This window comes from Lolium rigidum, chromosome 4 (assembly GCF_022539505.1).
Source record: "Lolium rigidum isolate FL_2022 chromosome 4, APGP_CSIRO_Lrig_0.1, whole genome shotgun sequence".
Lineage (NCBI taxonomy): Eukaryota > Viridiplantae > Streptophyta > Magnoliopsida > Poales > Poaceae > Lolium > Lolium rigidum.
Genome location: NC_061511.1, coordinates 210,692,276 through 210,709,567, shown reverse-complemented (window position 1 = coordinate 210,709,567; position 17,292 = coordinate 210,692,276). Strand labels below are relative to the sequence as shown.

Genomic DNA, 17,292 nt, shown 5'->3' with positions numbered 1-17,292 from the left:
AGGATTTCAATCCTCGAAATTTCTATGGATCTCATTTGAATCAAAGAAGATAAATTCTTATGATAACATTGTTTCTCAAATTTATGACTTAGAATAATATTTTGGAAACTATGATTTTAATGAAAATGATAATAATGCCTTGTTCAAATATAATATATCCAAGTGGTGAGTGATCATCGTAATTAGCGAGATACATAAAGAGGACGTCAACTTCCTGATTGTTTGTGAGCCCAAAGAAGAGTGAGTAAAATCCGTTCTAATGTTTATAGCCAAGCAAATCAGATTGGATGTACATTCCGATAGGATATTATTAAAATATTAATTTGATTAGTAATATTTATTTATATTGACCAAAACACATCAAAAGAGATAAATATATAATGAAAACATCTAGCTAACACAACTTAACCTTCCTAAAATTTCAAATTTAAAATCTTGAAGAACCCAATTAGTTACTTTTAAGTGATAATATTATTTAGCGTGACATTGTGCAGAGTGTTGATAGGCTTATTAATAGCTAATTTGAACACATACTCAATCAATTTTTCATTAAACATAATCAAAAAAATATTATTGTAAATAATTGACCCATGGAATCTGATCTTTCGCATGATTCATCATGCAACCTTTGACCATTCCGTCTACAAGAATGTTATTTTTCATATTTTTTGTCTAAAATGCGGCGTAACCGCGCAACATTTTTCTGTCATATCTGCTAGACAGTATTACTACCATTCATCTATTCACACTAATCTAATCATGTCCTGCCAACAAAAAAAAATCAAAACTACAACATTTTACTACATAAATGAAACACATGGAATATCCACTTCTATAATATTGGCGTGAGGTGACTTAGCGGTCATTCTACTGTAATGTAGTCAAGCTTTTCTGGCGTTGTGGCATCACTAGTTAAAAACTTCTTTGTACATCCAAGTGACGAGGGCTACTCCGGTGCTGCCCCCTAGACTAAGTTGAAGGGTCATAGTTGATTTTTTTTCTATGCTGGGTCCGCTGAAACCCATATCCTCCAACCCACGTATAACCGTCTGTATTGATACAATATCTATACGTCGCATAAGGAAAAAAGAAAAGGTCACGTGAGCAAGATCTTTATAGGACCTTTCTATTTCGGCACACGCACGCTGGCTATAGATACGTACAAAACGAGGTGCAACACAACGCGGACCCTACGGGCCTGTACAGGGTTGTACGGACGATGGACCCACACTAAATTTATGATCATGCCCCCGCTTACGAACATGTATGGAAAGATCTCCACAATTGTTGTGTTTAACGCACCTAGAATTTTTCGGGGGAGGAGTACCGGAGTAGAAGTGCCGAGTGAGAACGTCCGGATAACAGATTTTTTTGTAGTAGTTTGAATGGAAGAACAAATGGTGGTCACAAATGATTCTAAAAAGCCCGGGAGAAAACAAGAAAACCACACTAATCGTGGTGTGAAGAGAGCAAGCCGTCACTCTCCACTCCTTTATTTGGACGTACTCACGTACATGTCGTTGTGCATGGGTTAGTGATTAAAAGGCTTGTGGCGGTCGATTCCATGACAAGATTTTTTTTCTGGTGTACGTGGAAGAATGTGGCGGTCTGTGATGATTCTGGTGACACCATCGTGTGGTCTGTAATATGCAACCAAACAAACAGGGGACCCCACCTCGGCCGCGAGTGTACGGGGAAGAATGTGGCGGTCTGTGATGATTCTGGTGTGTTCGCATTAACCAAAAATAATCAAAAGAGATGAATTTATATTAATAACTACATCTAGCTAACACAATTTAACCTTCCTAAAATGTCAAATTTAAAATCTTAGAGAACCGAATTATAGTTGTTTCCAAGGGATAATATTATTTGGTGTGACATTTTTCACGTTGTTGATACACTTATCAATAACTAATTCGAATACATACTCAATCAACTTTTCATTAAACAAAACACTAATCCTATATAACTAAGTAGTTCATCCCCACTAACCTATTTCTCTAAACATGCAGCTATGCCACCTCAGCAGGCCCACCATTTTAGAATCTCACCTCCACGTCATCCCATGCATGCAACCAGCTGCCTGTTCGCATTGATTACTTCTTTCAGACCCGATCGCTTCACCTTCTAGCTGCATCACGGAAATGCTCCGCAGTCCCTAGCGATTGTATTAGGCGCTCAGCAATAACTCTTTGGCTGCCCATCACTATTCCCTCACTAAAGGGTGGTATATTTAATTCGTTCTGAACCGATGAGTTTTACTCCTCTAGGAACCATCGTTTCCCCTCCCCACTATCAAAATCCTCCTCTCCCATGCCTTATATAATCCAAAGACATGGTCGCCGATCGACACAGGGGGGCCAGGTGAGCGTCCGAGGATTCATCTGGTGTATGTAGGCTGGTGCTCAGTATTCTTTTTGCTATAATCTGATTCGGTTTCTCCTTGAAGCTCGGATCAGTGTCTTGCTATGTGGACTCCAGCGTCATCTGATTTTCATCAAGAAATCTGCATATGGTTGTGTTCTTGCATGTCCGTGTTGTTTATTTCCTGCTTACATCTGATGAGAAGTGGAAAATGGAGTTAATCCTCCTCTCCCACGCCTTATATAATCCATCGACATGGTCGCCAATCTACACATGGGGCCTCAGGTGAGCGTCCGAGAATTCATTTGGTACACAGGGTGGTGCTCAGGTCTTCTTTTTGATATAATCTGATTCGTTTTCTCCTTGAAGCTCGGACCCACTTCTTTGTATGTGACTCCAGCGTCATCTGATTTTGATCAAGAAATCTTCATATGGCTGTGTTCTTTCATGTCTTGGTTGTTTATTTCCTTAGATGTGACGAGGAGTGGAAAATGGAGTTAATGTGATTAAAGAACAATGGAGTTAATGTGATTTCCTTATTGTATTGCTGAGTACTACTATATATAAGCAATGCTGTTTTATAATCAGCGGTTATGATATTCTTTGGAGAGGAAACCCAGCAGCTCCTCTATTGTTGAACTTTCAGGCACAATCAATAATTTCAGTTTAATTTTACTTGACCGATTTTGGTTGTGAGGCTCAATGGCTGAATGCTAAGGCGAGTAGTGTTTAATATTTACACAAGTACTACAGGTATTCCTGAAGGGATCCAGATAACTGTTTGAGCACATAATTCAATTTCTGATTATTGGAGTTGAAATGGCTGAGTTTGGCACAAGGCTATTTCTTGAGGTTACTACAATACACTCTTATCAAATGAGTCCTATTTCTTTTACATGGTCTGTACTGGCAAAAATCTCAGCGTATGGCAGGTCTATACTAAAAGGCCTTCAAGCATGTTTTATCAACCAACTCTCCTCTTATTTTTATGTGCCTTCCTTATTTCCACATTTTAAACCAATTAGCTATAGTTCATCCAGGATTGGTTTTGCTGTACGTCCTATCTCAGTAGGGTACTTCTTTTAACCCTCACGGACATGACACAAACATGAAATTTAATTATTGAGTAGCACTAATCCATGTGCATTCCTCGGTGCTTGATGTAAGAATCTTAATATAATCACCACATGTATCAAATATTGTTTCAAATATGTACTCTTCTTTTTTGCATATAGATTATCTACGTTCTATTCTTCTCTAAAAAGTGGGCATGTAAACAAGCAAGCCAATAAATTTTAGGTCATAAATTTAGTCTGACTGAATATTTGCTGATGGAGTATGCACTCATTCGTTTTGCCTGCTGTTTACACAAGGAAACATGAAATGGTTTATACGGAGATAACACAATTCCAAATGTTTTTGTTTTGTGTAGAATAAGATTGCAAATGGATGTGTAAGATCTAATACACACGTACACACATCCAGGGAATTTAAATGATGTAATTGGAGTGATGTACGGCTTAGAAGTTTCTAAATAATTCCTCATTATCCTTCGGACAATTGATTTCTTCATATACAAAACTGTGAAATGATATGCACATACACTGGCACCTACTATTTCTGAAATGGCTATCCTGGAATAGCTGCAAGATGCTTCTTCAATTCTTTGGATGCTAATAGGTGGCTTGGATATTCTTTTCTTTGATCGGCCGGTGAAGGCATTTCCTCAATTTTTTAATTTCATTCACATGTGAACAACTAGACTGTGTGTATTCATGCTTTAGCATATGCTTTATGCAAGACACATTTGTAGTCTACACCAAAACAACTTTCTTCCCCGGTGTAACCGTGTAAGCCACACCTAATATGCCACAAAGCAGCCGCTCCGCGTACTGTAGTTTCATGTGTGAGATGTGAACACAAAAAATGCATGTTGGACCATATTTTTGGTCATGTGCTGAATGCTCTTCTTTGAAGAAAATGTACATTTTTTTTTTACAATTCTCTAAATTGTTTGCCCGGTTTCCGCAGCAACGCGCGGGGAATTATCTAGTGTATTATAAATAATTGACCCATGGAATCTGATATGTCGTTTCGCATGATTCATCATGCAACCCTTGGCCATTCGATCTACACAAACGTTATTTTTCATATTTGTTGTCTAAAATGCGATCGTAGCCGTGCAACATCTTTCAGTCATGTCTACTATAGTATTACTACGATTCATCCATTCACACTAATCATGTCCTGCCCAAAAATTAAATGAAATTACAACATTTAACTACATAAAACACATGGAATAGCCACTTCCATAATATTGGCGTGAGGTGTGTCCACAGTCGTTCTACTGTAATGTGGTGAAGCTTATCTCGCGTTATGGCATCACTAGTTAAAAACTTGTTCTTTGTAGCGTACATCCCAGCGATAACGTCCTGATAACAGACTTTATTTTAGTTTGAATGAAAGAACACATGGTGGTGGTCACAAATGATTCTAGAAATCTCGGGAGAAAAAAAACCCACCCTAATCGTGGCGTGAAGCGAGCAAGATGTCACTCTCCACGCCTTTATTTGCACACATGTCCTTGTACATGGGTTAGTGATTAAAAGGCTTGTGGCGGTCGATTCCATGACAAGATTTGTCAGGTGTACGTGGAAGAATGTGACGGCCTGTGATGATTGATACAATGTAATAGATACAACGAAGATAACCTTTTTCTCTCAATTCTCTTCTCCAACTAAGCAAAATCCAACGGTAGCATCTCTAAGTGAAGGCTGATGTAACCCCATTGTATATGCCCTAACACTACGAGTAATTACCTGGGCTCGGCCTCATGGTCAAAGTGTTTTTACTCGGATTTAACTAATACACGAGCCTAATTCTTCCCACCCTTCCACCTTGCTAGCCCCCTGTGTCCAGTAGATTCCAGGGTGTGTCAGCTATACCTAAATCATATGCTTGTATTTGAAAATCTATCGAGATATTTAAGATATACGAAAGTAATCTAGTTCACTTATATAAAAGAATCTCTAGAAAGCTCAATATGGGAAGCAATCAAAATATACTTTTAAGGGCATCCTTTATTGTAATATTATTGTGCAAATAGGATATAGGAAAATATAGGATCACAATTTCGTGCCCACTTAATTCCTACATGATTATGAAGCATGTTTGATTGGGCAACATGAAAAAAGTAGTCTTTCCAAGAGGTTAGACTAGATATAGGATTTTATTTCAACTGGACAAGTATGTGGGATTGAAGCCTACATATCATACAACCAACATATAGAAAACCATAAGGATTTCAATCCTGCAAACTTCTATGGATCTCAGTTGAATCAAAGAAGATAAATTCTTGTGATAACAACGTTGTTCAATTTTATGACTAAGAATAATTTTTGGGAAACTATGATTTTAATGAAAATGATAATAATCACTTGTCGAAATATACTACTAGGCTATAATAACTAAGCGGTGAGTGCTGAGAAAAAATAGTGAGATACATCAAGATCAACTTCTTGATTTTTTGTGAGCCCAATGATGAGTGAGGGATGCCCCTGCTAATATAGTTTTTCAAGAGGGGAGAATTCATTCATTAACTAACGGACCATGTATAATCTCGGTTACAAAGTTCTAGGACAATATCAGGGAATGGTGGTAGCCAAACATTGCTAGACCTACTAAATTTGGCTAGACACGCTAGTTCATGACCAATGCCATTACAACCTTCCCAATATGTCAAATTTAAAATCTCAGAGAACTCAACTATAGTTGTTTTTAAGAGATAATATTATTTGGTGTGCCATTGTCCACATTGTTGATACCCTTATCAATAACTAATTCGAACACATAGTCAATTTTATTATTAAACACAATTATGTAAGATATTATTATAAATAATTGACACATGGAATCTGACCTTTTAGCTCACACGATTCATCATGCAACATTGACCGTTTGATCTATGGTACTTTTTCATATTTTTTCTTTCTAAAATGCAACATAGCCGTGCAGCATTTCAGTCATATGTACTAGTATTACTACAATTCATCCATTCACACTAATGATGTCCTGCCAAAAAATTAAATGGAAATTACAACATTTAACTACGTAAAACACATGGAATAGCCACTTCCATAATATTGGCGTGAGGTTTGTCACCGGTCGTTCTACTGTAATGTGGTCAAGCTTCTCTGGCGTTATGGCATCGCTAGTTAAAAACATGTTCTTTGTACATCCAAGTGATAATGTCCTGATACCAGATTTTGTTTAGTTTTAATAAAAGAACACATGGTGGTGGTCACAAATGATTCTAGAAAGCTCGGGAGAAAAAAGAAAACTACCCTAATTGTGGCGTGAAGAGAGCAAGCCGTCACTCTCCACGCCTTTATTTGCACATGTCATTGACTCATTGTATACATGGGTTAGTGATTAATGTGGCGGTCGATTCCATGACAAGATTTGTCTGGTGTACGTGGACGAATGTGACGGCCTGTGATGATTCTGGTGACACCATCGTGTGGTCTGTAATATGCGACCAAACAAATTAAGAGGATACCCACCTCGGCCGGTGACCCGTTCTATCATCGACCCATCGTTCACTCGGCTACCATCCACGTACGCGGACTCTCTGTTTCTGATACAGGAACACACAGCTTGGTTGAGATGAGGACAGTAGTTGGAGGGACAGTGTTAACACGGCCGGTGACCGCCAATGTTGAGCGTCCCACTCGACGAGCTAAATGCTGGATCAGTCTCCACCAGGGATGAAGCTAGAAAAAAATATCACTGGAGTCAGCCCTATATTTGCTCTAATTTATTGGTGTCATCTTATCTAAAATATGTCTAATTTGTACTATTTAGTGAAGCATTCACCAAAAATCATTGGGGTCAGCTGGCACTAAAGGCAGCTCCGTCCCTGGTCTCCACCAGATCGGCTGCGATCTGGGCGTGGGGGCGCTTGCTACGCGCGCCACCAGAACTGGTGGCTCGGGCCGTCCCGAGTTCAGTTGGCGGCAGCATCCAACAACCGTGAGGGTCTATGGTCCACACCAGGTCTGTACCTGATAAACTGGAGGCCCAGTGCCAAATATGAAATTAGGCCACGTAGTTCTTTCCAAAAAAGGCCTCACCAGTTAGTGAATCTTTTTTTTCTTTCTCTTTTTTTTCTTGAAGAATTCCACTCATCTATTGATAATTATCCATGGTTGAAAAAATCTAAAAATTAATAAAACTATAAAATAGGTATTTAGACCAGCTAGTAAAGACTACACACACTAGCATGAGGCGAAGACGCGACGCTATCCTAACCCTATGGGGTCTTTTCAGACGGCGTTAGTCTGAAACAAGTCCGATGTCAAAAACATGGGTAATAAAAAAATTAGGATATCATGGGGAATAATTGGTTTTGGCTTTGCGAGGATGGGTGCCCCTATTACCTGCTTCAACAGGGAGGGAGCAGTGCTGCGCCTTATTGTTGGCTGCTCCTAAAAAATGTGAAATAAGTATTGTTCTCCTTTCTTCCTTTCTTCCTTTTCCTTTTCTTCATTTTAATTTCTATTTTTTTTCCTTTATTCAAACATTTTTTTCTTAATCTCGACCGTTTTTACATTTACTTTTTTCAAAATTGTTTTTTTCGGTCTTCCTAGTTAAGGTGGCCTCTTTCCCTGGAAAATATCTTGGGGTGCCTCTAAATTTCCGCCGCCATCGAAAGGTCAACCTTCAACTCGTCATCGACAAAATTGCAGCCAAGCTGCCATGGTGGATGGAAAAAAACCTCGGCCGCCAAGAAGGATCTCTTGCCAAGACCTTCTTATTGGCCACCACAGTCTACCACTCTACCTTGCCATGGCAATTCCCCTATCCAAGTTGGCACGACACAAGATTGTAAGGATTGTCCAAATTCATCTCTTTGGATGACCATAATATGGACGACCTCCTTTCCAAAATTGTAAATGAGCAAAAAAGCGATATACCAAATATGTCCACATTTTTGTAACTTATAAGATTGACTTGTTTGTCAATCCAACTTCCAATTAGTGCATTCTAGGTCAAGGAGATGTGGCCAAAATGACGATGTGGTAGACCGCAAAACCACACCGAAAAGGGCGGAGCCCGTAGATATACAATTTTCCTCGGGGTTATTTTAGGCTTTTCAGAAATGCGGGATCTGTTTAGGGTAGTTTGGGGAGAAAAAGAACCCAAGTGCTAATAAGTGCTCGGTGGCCAGTTTGTCGTCCCGAGCCATCGATTTGTGGCCGTCTGTTCGCTTCCGATCGACGCGATTGACCCATCCCGTGGCCTGGTCGTCCCCGACAGTTTACACCTGGGTCCCACCTAATCCCGTGGCCTGGTTGCTCATCTCCCTCCCCATTCCCGTGTGCTGCTTTCTCCATTCCCCCACCTTTCCAACCTTCTCCTATGTCAATCTCGTCGGCGACGAGCCAGGCGTCGCGGGACATGGGCCAGCGGCTAGAGGGGTGCACGCATGAGGGCGTAGAAATCCCAGCTCGCCGCCTCCAGCACCACCTAGTGACCACCGCTGCGCCATGTCGTGACCTAGATCGGGAGATCTCGATTCTGCCCCTGTGGACCGTCGCACGATGGTGGAGACATCGGGCGGCTGGAGGCTCCACCTCACGGCTAGCTGAGGACCGCGGCCGCTTCCTCGCGGCAACAAGACCCTGCTCGTCGTCGTGTGAGTCGCCGGATTCGCGCTGGTATTCCTGTGGCCCAGCGCCTCCATGTTCGTCGGGGCCTAGGGCGGGATCCCCAGCCTCCTCTCGTTGCCGCCGTCGCCGTCGCGCCTGGTTCCGCCCTGCGCCTGGATTCCTACAACCTGAAGGATTTCGGCGACGGCGGCGGGAACGGGCGGGCGGTGAACTCCCAAGCGTTCGAGCGCGTTGTCGAGGCCATGGCGGGCTAGGGCAGGGGCAGTCTTGCCGCTCAGATGGTGGCTCACGGGGCCGTTCAACTTGACCAGCCACGTGATGATGTTCCTCGCCGAAGGAACGGAGATTCTCGCATCGCGGTGAGATTACTCGCTCATTTCTTCCTGGTTGTATCCGTAGAACTAGTTCTATAGTGACCTGGCTCTTTGGTTGGCTAAAACGTAGTTGAATAAAATTTGATTGACTAGTTGGCTTCATGGGTAGAGAGATCATTGGCGAAAGCAGAATAACTGGCCATTGGCATTGATTGACTAGTTCATATCTCATGATATATCATTAGACATTGTAAGCATGTCAGTCATTCATATGTGATGTAACCTATTGGCATGTTTGGCAACTTTGGTGCACGCTGAATTCATTTGTTCAGTTACAACTAGTCTATCACTAGTCTATCAGGACTGCTGATTTTTTTCCCAAATATTGATGTTCCTACGACTGGGTTCAGAAGGATCTGGAGAATCCAACTAAACATTCAGATGTAGACACTGTTTTTCTTAATTTTCCTAAATTAAATTCCTGTGGGTGGATTTAAAGGGTCCATGAATCTTGTTAAGTTGCAGCTGTATACATCCCCTATTCTTTTCCGAAAATATCTAGTTGAAGCTTCCAGTCCACTAAGTTGCAGATACCTACCTACTAAGTTGCTGCAAGAGTGTCATGTGCGTCTACTTTTTAAGATCTTGGGTGGTGTTCCTATGACTCTCTGAGTCTATCTAAGTTGCCTATCCTGTATCATTGAGTTGTTGTAGATTGTGCCGGGGTGTCACGTGAAAATACATGAACTGTAACATAGCAATACCTCTTTAGTTTCCTAACTTTAATGTCAAGTTTTATTATATATTTTTATTAAGTTGCCCGCTAAAAACTGTTAAGTTGATTATCTGGTGAGGTATCATAGTTTTTTTTGTGCGAAAATGAATACAATCGAACCTGATAGTATATCCTTCTAATAATGCCCAACTTTAGTGTCAAGATGTGTGCTATTTCTTAAGATGTCTACTATTTTTTTGTTAAGTTGTTGATCTGGTTGTCGCTATTTATCTACTTTTGTTGATAGCGGTAGTAATGTGTTGAATTTGGCTTGGATTCCATCATCCTAAGACTATGTTGTTGCTGCTTCACCATGGTTTAGTTGACACTGGTGGCTCAAGAACGGCAGCCGGACCTGGAGGAGATGGTCCCTGGTGGAGCATCTGCTTTTACCAGATCAAGCGCGGCATCCTGTACCTAGAAGCGGTGGATCCCACATAGTGCAACCGGTATCATCTCGCTCACAGTGGTGGAGGAGGACATGGCGCCTAGCTCGAGCCGGTGGCAGTGAGCACGACGCATAGCTTGAGCCGATCACGGTGCCTCTGACGCCCAATGTAAGTTGCTTATTCATTTTAACTAACTTACTGATTGCTACTTTGTTAAGTTGCTTTCTAGTGATGTTTAAGTTGACTAAACATTGATGCTAAGTTCCTTTCTGGTGAAGTTGTTGTAACATCGATGCTAAGTTGCTTTTTAGGTAAACTGGACATATTAGGTTTGACATGCATATAGTGTGATATTGAGATAAACTGGACATATTGGGACTAGGTTGCCTACTTTCAATGTCAAGTTGGCTACAAGTTGCTCCATAGTTACTGTTAAGTTGCTGATCGTGTGAGAAATTGTAGTTGTTTTGTGTGAAAATGGATGCACTACAACATGCCTACAGGTTCCTTAGAAATTTTCCTATCTTTGATGTCGAGCTGTCTACTAGTTGTTGGTAAGTTGCGTGATGGTTACCGTTAAGTTGCTGATCAAGTGAGTTGCTTGAGTCTGATGCCCATTTCAAACTATTTGGTGGGATTTATACGTAATCATGTTTGGATTAAGTTTGCTTTTGTCCGAAGAGTAATTAGCTACATGCAAATACAACTTAGGGGTTGGAAAAGGCAACTAATCATACATGCACATAAAAATGTGGAATTTATTGGTACATGTAAATGCAACTTAAGGGTGGGAAAAGGCAATTAGTCATACATGCACATCCAACTTATGGAAATACTGGTACATGCAACTAAGGGTATATGCAAATAGAACTTAGTCGTGTAAAGAGGTAACTAATCATACATGCTCATCTAGGGATTTATTGAGAAAACAACTTTTACTGCTGAACTTGAGCAGCTTAACTACTGAATTTCAGCAATTTTAACTATTGAACTTGACTAGTTTTTTTCATATTGTTTTGGCAAGTAGCGAAAAAAATGAAGCATCGATTTTGAAGCACATCAAAATGGAATCTCATGTCTGCATATTAGGTTACTAGATGCCATTTGTTAGCTTATCTTTTTCTTGTGAAACTGACATTAAAATTGTCTACTATTATTGATCCCACCGTAGTTTTGTCACTTCTACTCTTCATGTTCAAAGATTTCAGAAAAACTGCTAACCAATTGCTTTCTTGGTAATTTTTAAGTTGCTGAAACATTTATGTTAAGTTTCCTTCTTGGTAATGCCTAAGTTGTGTCAACTGATCCTGAAATTGCTGACATGTATAGGGGCGACAAAACCAAGATTTTCTTTAACTTTTATGTGTCTTTGGTCTTCTGAACAAGGGACTGAAGTAAGTATTTCCCTATCATGTTCAAGGTGCTTACCTATTTTGATTAAGTTGTAGTCTCCTTTCACTAAGTTGCTGCATCAATGAATGTGGGAGTTGCTTTGCCAATATAGTTAAGTTGCATCTACCACTTAATTAAGTTTGATTAGACATCTTAGGTTGTTCTTCCCTAGATTTTTTTAATGGACTTTGATTTCTGAATTAAGTTGTCCCGCAAACATAGTTAAGTTACTTGCGCCATTTAATTAAGTTGATTAGAGATCTTAGTCTAAGTTTTTTTAGTTTACTTTCTTAATATTTTTGAAGTATCTTTTTCATTATAGACTGTGACTGAAACAACTCAAGCAAGAATCCCAACAACTAAAGATATTTCAGAGGCAACTCATGTTTAAGTTGTTTTTTGCACATCGATGGAGTGGTATTTATTGATTTATTTCACTAGTCAAATATCCAGACATTAAGTTGCTTATCCGTTTAAGTTGATCAGCCACCTTGAGATATGTTGTTTATTACACATCATGGGCTTAGGTGTTGTTGTTCTTGTCTGACTAGAGAATCATAACTCCTACATTGCTTCTGATTACAATACTTTGTTGCTTTCACATGTGTTCCTAAGTTGTTTATAAATACTTTGTTGCCTCACACATGTTCTAAGTTGCTTATATATACATTACTTTGTTGTCTCATACACGTTCTAAGTGGCTTACTGGCTTACAAATAATATCCGATGATTATACATAATGTTGTCTCGCAAATTATACTTTTTTGCTAAGTTGTCGATTACTATAATACTTTGTTGCCTCATACATCCACTAAGTAGGTTACACATAATGTTGATCATCTTTGGTTCTGAAATCATTGCCTCACATAGATAATTATTTTCTGACAACATAGTTAAGCTGCTTCCCCATGCTACACTTGCCACTTTTAAAACTAAGTTGCTTTCCAATAGATATAGTATTGAGGTTTCATGAAAACTGATCATAGTTTTGATATTCTATTTGGAACTTGTATTTACTTGCAGATTAGTCACATCAATTTTTTTGGTACTATATGCTTTCTTAACTTTTTATTTCCTTGCAGATCAGTGGCCATTGAAAAAAAATGAAGCATCAGTTTGTGGAAGTACTTGCAAGTGGAACCATGTTTGTGCATAGATGCTAAGTACTCCATCCTATCGCATTTAATCGACGCGGAGCTTGCCTATGTGTACATATGTATCTTATTGTGCCGGCGTCGATTAATACCGAACGGAGGTATTAGATGTAGATGTTGAGTTTCCAGCTGGTATGTACATTCAAATTGACAAACCTGGTATATGTGAAGTTGTATCTATGATACAACGATGTTGTCTGCAGGTTTTGGGCAGGTTTTATGTCATCTTCTACAAGTTTTGTTTCCCACAAAAACATTGATTTAATGCAAATGACTATTAAGTTGCTTTGCTATATTGCTACTAAGTTTTCTGCCACAAACAAATGTGTGGTTATTTTGCATCCTCGTGTTTGGGTCCAATAATTGTCTTCACATCTGACACCTGAGCTGTAGATAAAAGTTGCAGGTTCCTATGGAGATATCAATGGAGAGGAAGGAAAGATGGTGTCTTGCAGAGGAAGATGGAAAAGAGAGAAGAGGGAGAGGGGTGTCACGTGGTTGGTGTGCGGGTTTTGGCTCGTGAGATCAGCCTGGGACAGCGCTAGCCAGGAGGAAACCCGGACGGGAAAACGCGTGTGTTTTGTTTTGGGTTGGTCCGTGTTGTTTCTAATTGGGGGTAACTTTCCTAATCGGGGCGATGGCTGGTTCAGACTAACCAGCCACCGTTTGCTCCCTAGATGTGTCCAAAAAGAAACACATATCAGCTGGATTTTCGTGGTTTGGCTGTTATGCGGTTTCAGCTGGAGATATGGTGTAGTGAGATGCTGTAGCAACACCAAACGAGAAGAATCCATTTCCTCGGGCGCCAGCTCAAATACATTTTTACCTTGGAATTAATTAAGGTGCATGCAATGTATGCAGGGGATTTACCAGTAAACCTACAAGTCATCTGCTGGTCACCAGCCTTCCTTTTCCATGCGCTTGGTGCCTTTGAACTACACGGGTTGACACGTAAGTAATTAACACAAAGGAAATTGAAAGAAGAAGCTATATATAGTCTTCAAATCTAGCAACTGATTAACCCTCGGACACTAGAATTCCATCTGACATCAATCCTCCTCACACGACACAGACATGGTGAGCACGGATGTCGACACGACGAAGCAGGCTACGTACCCGTGCCTGGCTCCCAACCCCGGCAAGGCGACGATCCTGGCCCTGGGCCACGCCTTCCCGCAGCAGCTCGTCATGCAGGACTACTTCGTCGACGGCTTCATGAGGAACACCCACTGCGACGACCCCGTGATCAGAGAGAAGCTCAACAGGCTATGTACGAACTAATTCACATGCATTCGACGCACGGTTTTGTTCTCTTGTTGATGATTGATCATCGACATATATATGCATATGCATTTCTGCAGGCAAGACGACGACTGTGAAGACGCGGTACGTGGTGATGTCGGACGAGATCCTGAAGAGCTGCCCGGAGCTGGCGCAGGAGGGGTCGCCGACGATGAAGCAGCGCATGGACATCTCCAACAAGGCGGTGACGCAGATGGCCACGGAGGCGTCGCTGGCGTGCATCGAGGCGTGGGGCGGCGACCTGTCCGCGATCACCCACCTCGTCTACGTCTCCTCCAGCGAGGCGCGGTTCCCGGGCGGCGACCTGCACCTGGCGCGCGCGCTCGGGCTCAGCCCGGACGTCCGACGCGTCATGCTGGCCTTCACCGGCTGCTCCGGTGGCGTGGCGGGGCTCCGCGTCGCCAAGGGCCTCGCCGAGAGCTCCGGGCCGGGTGCGCGCGTCCTGCTGGCGACGTCCGAGACCACCATCGCGGGGTTCCGCCCGCCCAGCCCAGACCGGCCCTACGACCTGGTCGGGGTGGCGCTCTTCGGGGACGGCGCGGGGGCGGCCATCGTCGGCACCGACCCGGCTCCCCGTGAGCGCCCGCTGTTCGAGCTCCACTCCGCGCTGCAGCGGTTCCTGCCCGACACCGAGAAGACCATCGACGGGCGGCTGACGGAGGAGGGCATCAAGTTCCAGCTGGGCCGCGAGCTGCCGCACATCATCGAGGCGCACGTGGAGAGCTTCTGCCAGAAGCTGATGAAGGAGCGGGAGGGCGACCACCACGACCAGCCGCTGAGCTACGATGACATGTTCTGGGCGGTGCACCCCGGGGGCCCGGCGATCCTGACCAAGATGGAGGGGCGGCTGGGGCTGGATGGCGGGAAGCTGCGCGCGAGCCGGAGCGCGCTCCGGGACTTCGGGAACGCGAGCAGCAACACCATCGTGTACGTGCTGGAGAACATGGTGGAGGAGAGCAGTCGGAGGAGGGAGGAGGAGTGCGAATGGGGCCTCATCCTGGCGTTCGGGCCGGGGATCACCTTCGAGGGGATCTTGGCAAGGAACCTCCAAGCGCGCGCTGCCAACTGAACTAGCTAGCGGGACAAGATTGATGTTGCTTACTTCCGCGCGCACACTATAAGCTCACTGATGCTTTGCGCTTTGTGGGATTCTTTCTTACTTTCTTTGAATTTCCGAGAAAAGGTGATCAAATGTATCCTTTGGTTTTAGTCAGATATATAAACAAACAGTAGATCAATTGCAATTAACTGACCAATTTGGATGCTAAATAGCATTATAGCGATCCGCCTACATTTAAGCCCTTAAACACGATTTGAAGGCCATCTCCCTATATTTTTCTTAGTCTAACAATTCCAGTTGCATTTGCTCGTCCTTGAAGCGGTCATCATCAGCCTCCAGCCCCTGCACTAGGCAAAGAAGAGATTCCTCACGATCTCGAACCTTCTCACAAATGTTTTTCCATCCATGGGTGGATCTGACAATAATCACCAAATCTTTACAAAACATGTGCAATATCTGTAACTAATAATAAATGGACGATCGTGTTTCCTTGGTTCGTCATTTTTTGGATGAATTTACCCCCCACCAAAATAGATATTACCACCAATGCCACGGGTAAGTGAAAAAACGGTTCCATATTGTTATGTGTCGCGGGGACGTGGGAGCAGAGCAACATCGAAGGACAAGCGCCTTCGGTGGTGGCGAGGTTGAACCGAATGGGGGTGCTCGTGGTCCTCACATCTCGCCGGAGAAGAAAACTGACCTGCCTAGTTGCAAGTTGCAAGTGGGGTCGTAACCGACAATTGTTTCTCAGGTGCAAGTGAAATTGCAACTGAGAGATGAGAGAGAAATGCTCTGGATTCCATACTAACCCCGAATTTCTATTTTTATTCTAATTGCAAATGAGGTCGATCTTTGTTGCCCAATTATAAGTGGAGTTGCAACTAGAGAGAAATGCTCTAAAATTCATGCTAACCCTGATTTTCTCATTGTCCTAGTTGCAAGTGGGTCGGAACAAACCGTTTGTTGCATAGCTGTAAGTGAAGTTGCAACTGAGAGAAAATGTTTTCGAAATCTGCGCTAGCCCCGAATTTCTCTTTCTTCTAGTTTCAAGTGGCGTCACAACTAACCTTTGTTGCTCACTTGAAGTGGAGATGCATTCCATGCTAACTCCAAATTTTATCGTTTCTTTTCGTTCGTTAGAATCACAGAGGCAGTTAAAACCGCGAGCATTATATATCGCTTAGAGCATCTCCAGACGCGTCCCTCAAAAAACGTCCAACACGAATGATTTGGGGCACGTTTGGGACCATACCGGACAAAAAGAGACTAAAAATCTGTACAAAAAAAAACCTTCCCAGCCGCGTCCCTCAAACAGCATCCGGATGCATGCATTTTAATAGAGGGGACCACCTCATGTGAGAAAAATAGGTGAGAGAAAGTGTGGAAAAAGAGAATGATATGTGGGGAGTAGGGGCTGCAGGCATGCGTTCAGACGATGTTTTTGTGCCCGGCGTCCTCGGTAGAGACTCTGTACATAGAGTCTCTACCGGGGACGCCGAACATAAAATGAGACGCTATTTAGCTTTGTGGGACGCGACTAAAACGCGTTTTTCTTCATTTCTTGTCCGCCGTCCCTCAAACATGGTTTGGAGGACGCGAACTCGAGATACTCTTACACCGAGTTGGATTTGCGCTTTTCGGCAACAACTTCCGCATGGGCCGCAACTCAATAGCACACCAGGACACTTCCCTTCAGGCTCTGTCACTACGTCTTCGTTCCGTTTTTTATTTTTTTTTCATTTTTTCCTTATTTTCTTTCTTTTTTCTGTTTTAATTTATAATTTTATCCTTCTTGTTTTGGAAAATAGTTTTCTCTATTTTTTAACACGTGTATGTGGACAATTTTATTCTCGATTGTTTCTACTGTA

General features: G+C 42.3%; 1 protein-coding gene and 2 long non-coding RNA genes across 3 annotated transcripts; all 3 read left to right on the top strand.

Annotated features, from left to right (window-relative positions):
* Positions 1 to 2,274: 2,274 nt before the first annotated feature.
* Positions 2,275 to 2,963, top strand: LOC124706454. The gene is made up of 3 exons (XR_007004420.1): positions 2,275 to 2,364; positions 2,450 to 2,649; positions 2,734 to 2,963. It is a non-coding gene; the product is annotated as an uncharacterized LOC124706454 (long non-coding RNA).
* Positions 2,964 to 8,741: 5,778 nt separating this feature from the next.
* LOC124706971 lies at positions 8,742 to 13,257 on the top strand. The gene is made up of 4 exons (XR_007004637.1): positions 8,742 to 9,394; positions 10,447 to 10,681; positions 11,843 to 11,907; positions 12,988 to 13,257. It is a non-coding gene; the product is annotated as an uncharacterized LOC124706971 (long non-coding RNA).
* Positions 13,258 to 13,265: 8 nt separating this feature from the next.
* Positions 13,266 to 15,430, top strand: LOC124706970 (type III polyketide synthase B-like). Its single transcript, XM_047238634.1, has 3 exons — positions 13,266 to 14,010; positions 14,132 to 14,329; positions 14,421 to 15,430. Exons 1-3 carry the CDS (start codon positions 13,911 to 13,913, stop codon positions 15,428 to 15,430), a joined length of 1,308 nt encoding a protein of 435 aa, XP_047094590.1. The 5' UTR covers positions 13,266 to 13,910.
* The last annotated feature ends 1,862 nt before the right edge of the window (positions 15,431 to 17,292 follow it).

Coding starts and splice junctions, on each gene's coding strand:
- LOC124706970 (XM_047238634.1), top strand. CDS start 13,911: ATGTATGCAGGGGATTTACCAGTAAACCTACAAGTCATCTGCTGGTCA. Junction 14,011..14,131: donor TGAACTACACGGGTTGACAC/GTAAGTAATTAA, acceptor CACACGACACAG/ACATGGTGAGCACGGATGTC. Junction 14,330..14,420: donor AGAGAAGCTCAACAGGCTAT/GTACGAACTAAT, acceptor GCATTTCTGCAG/GCAAGACGACGACTGTGAAG.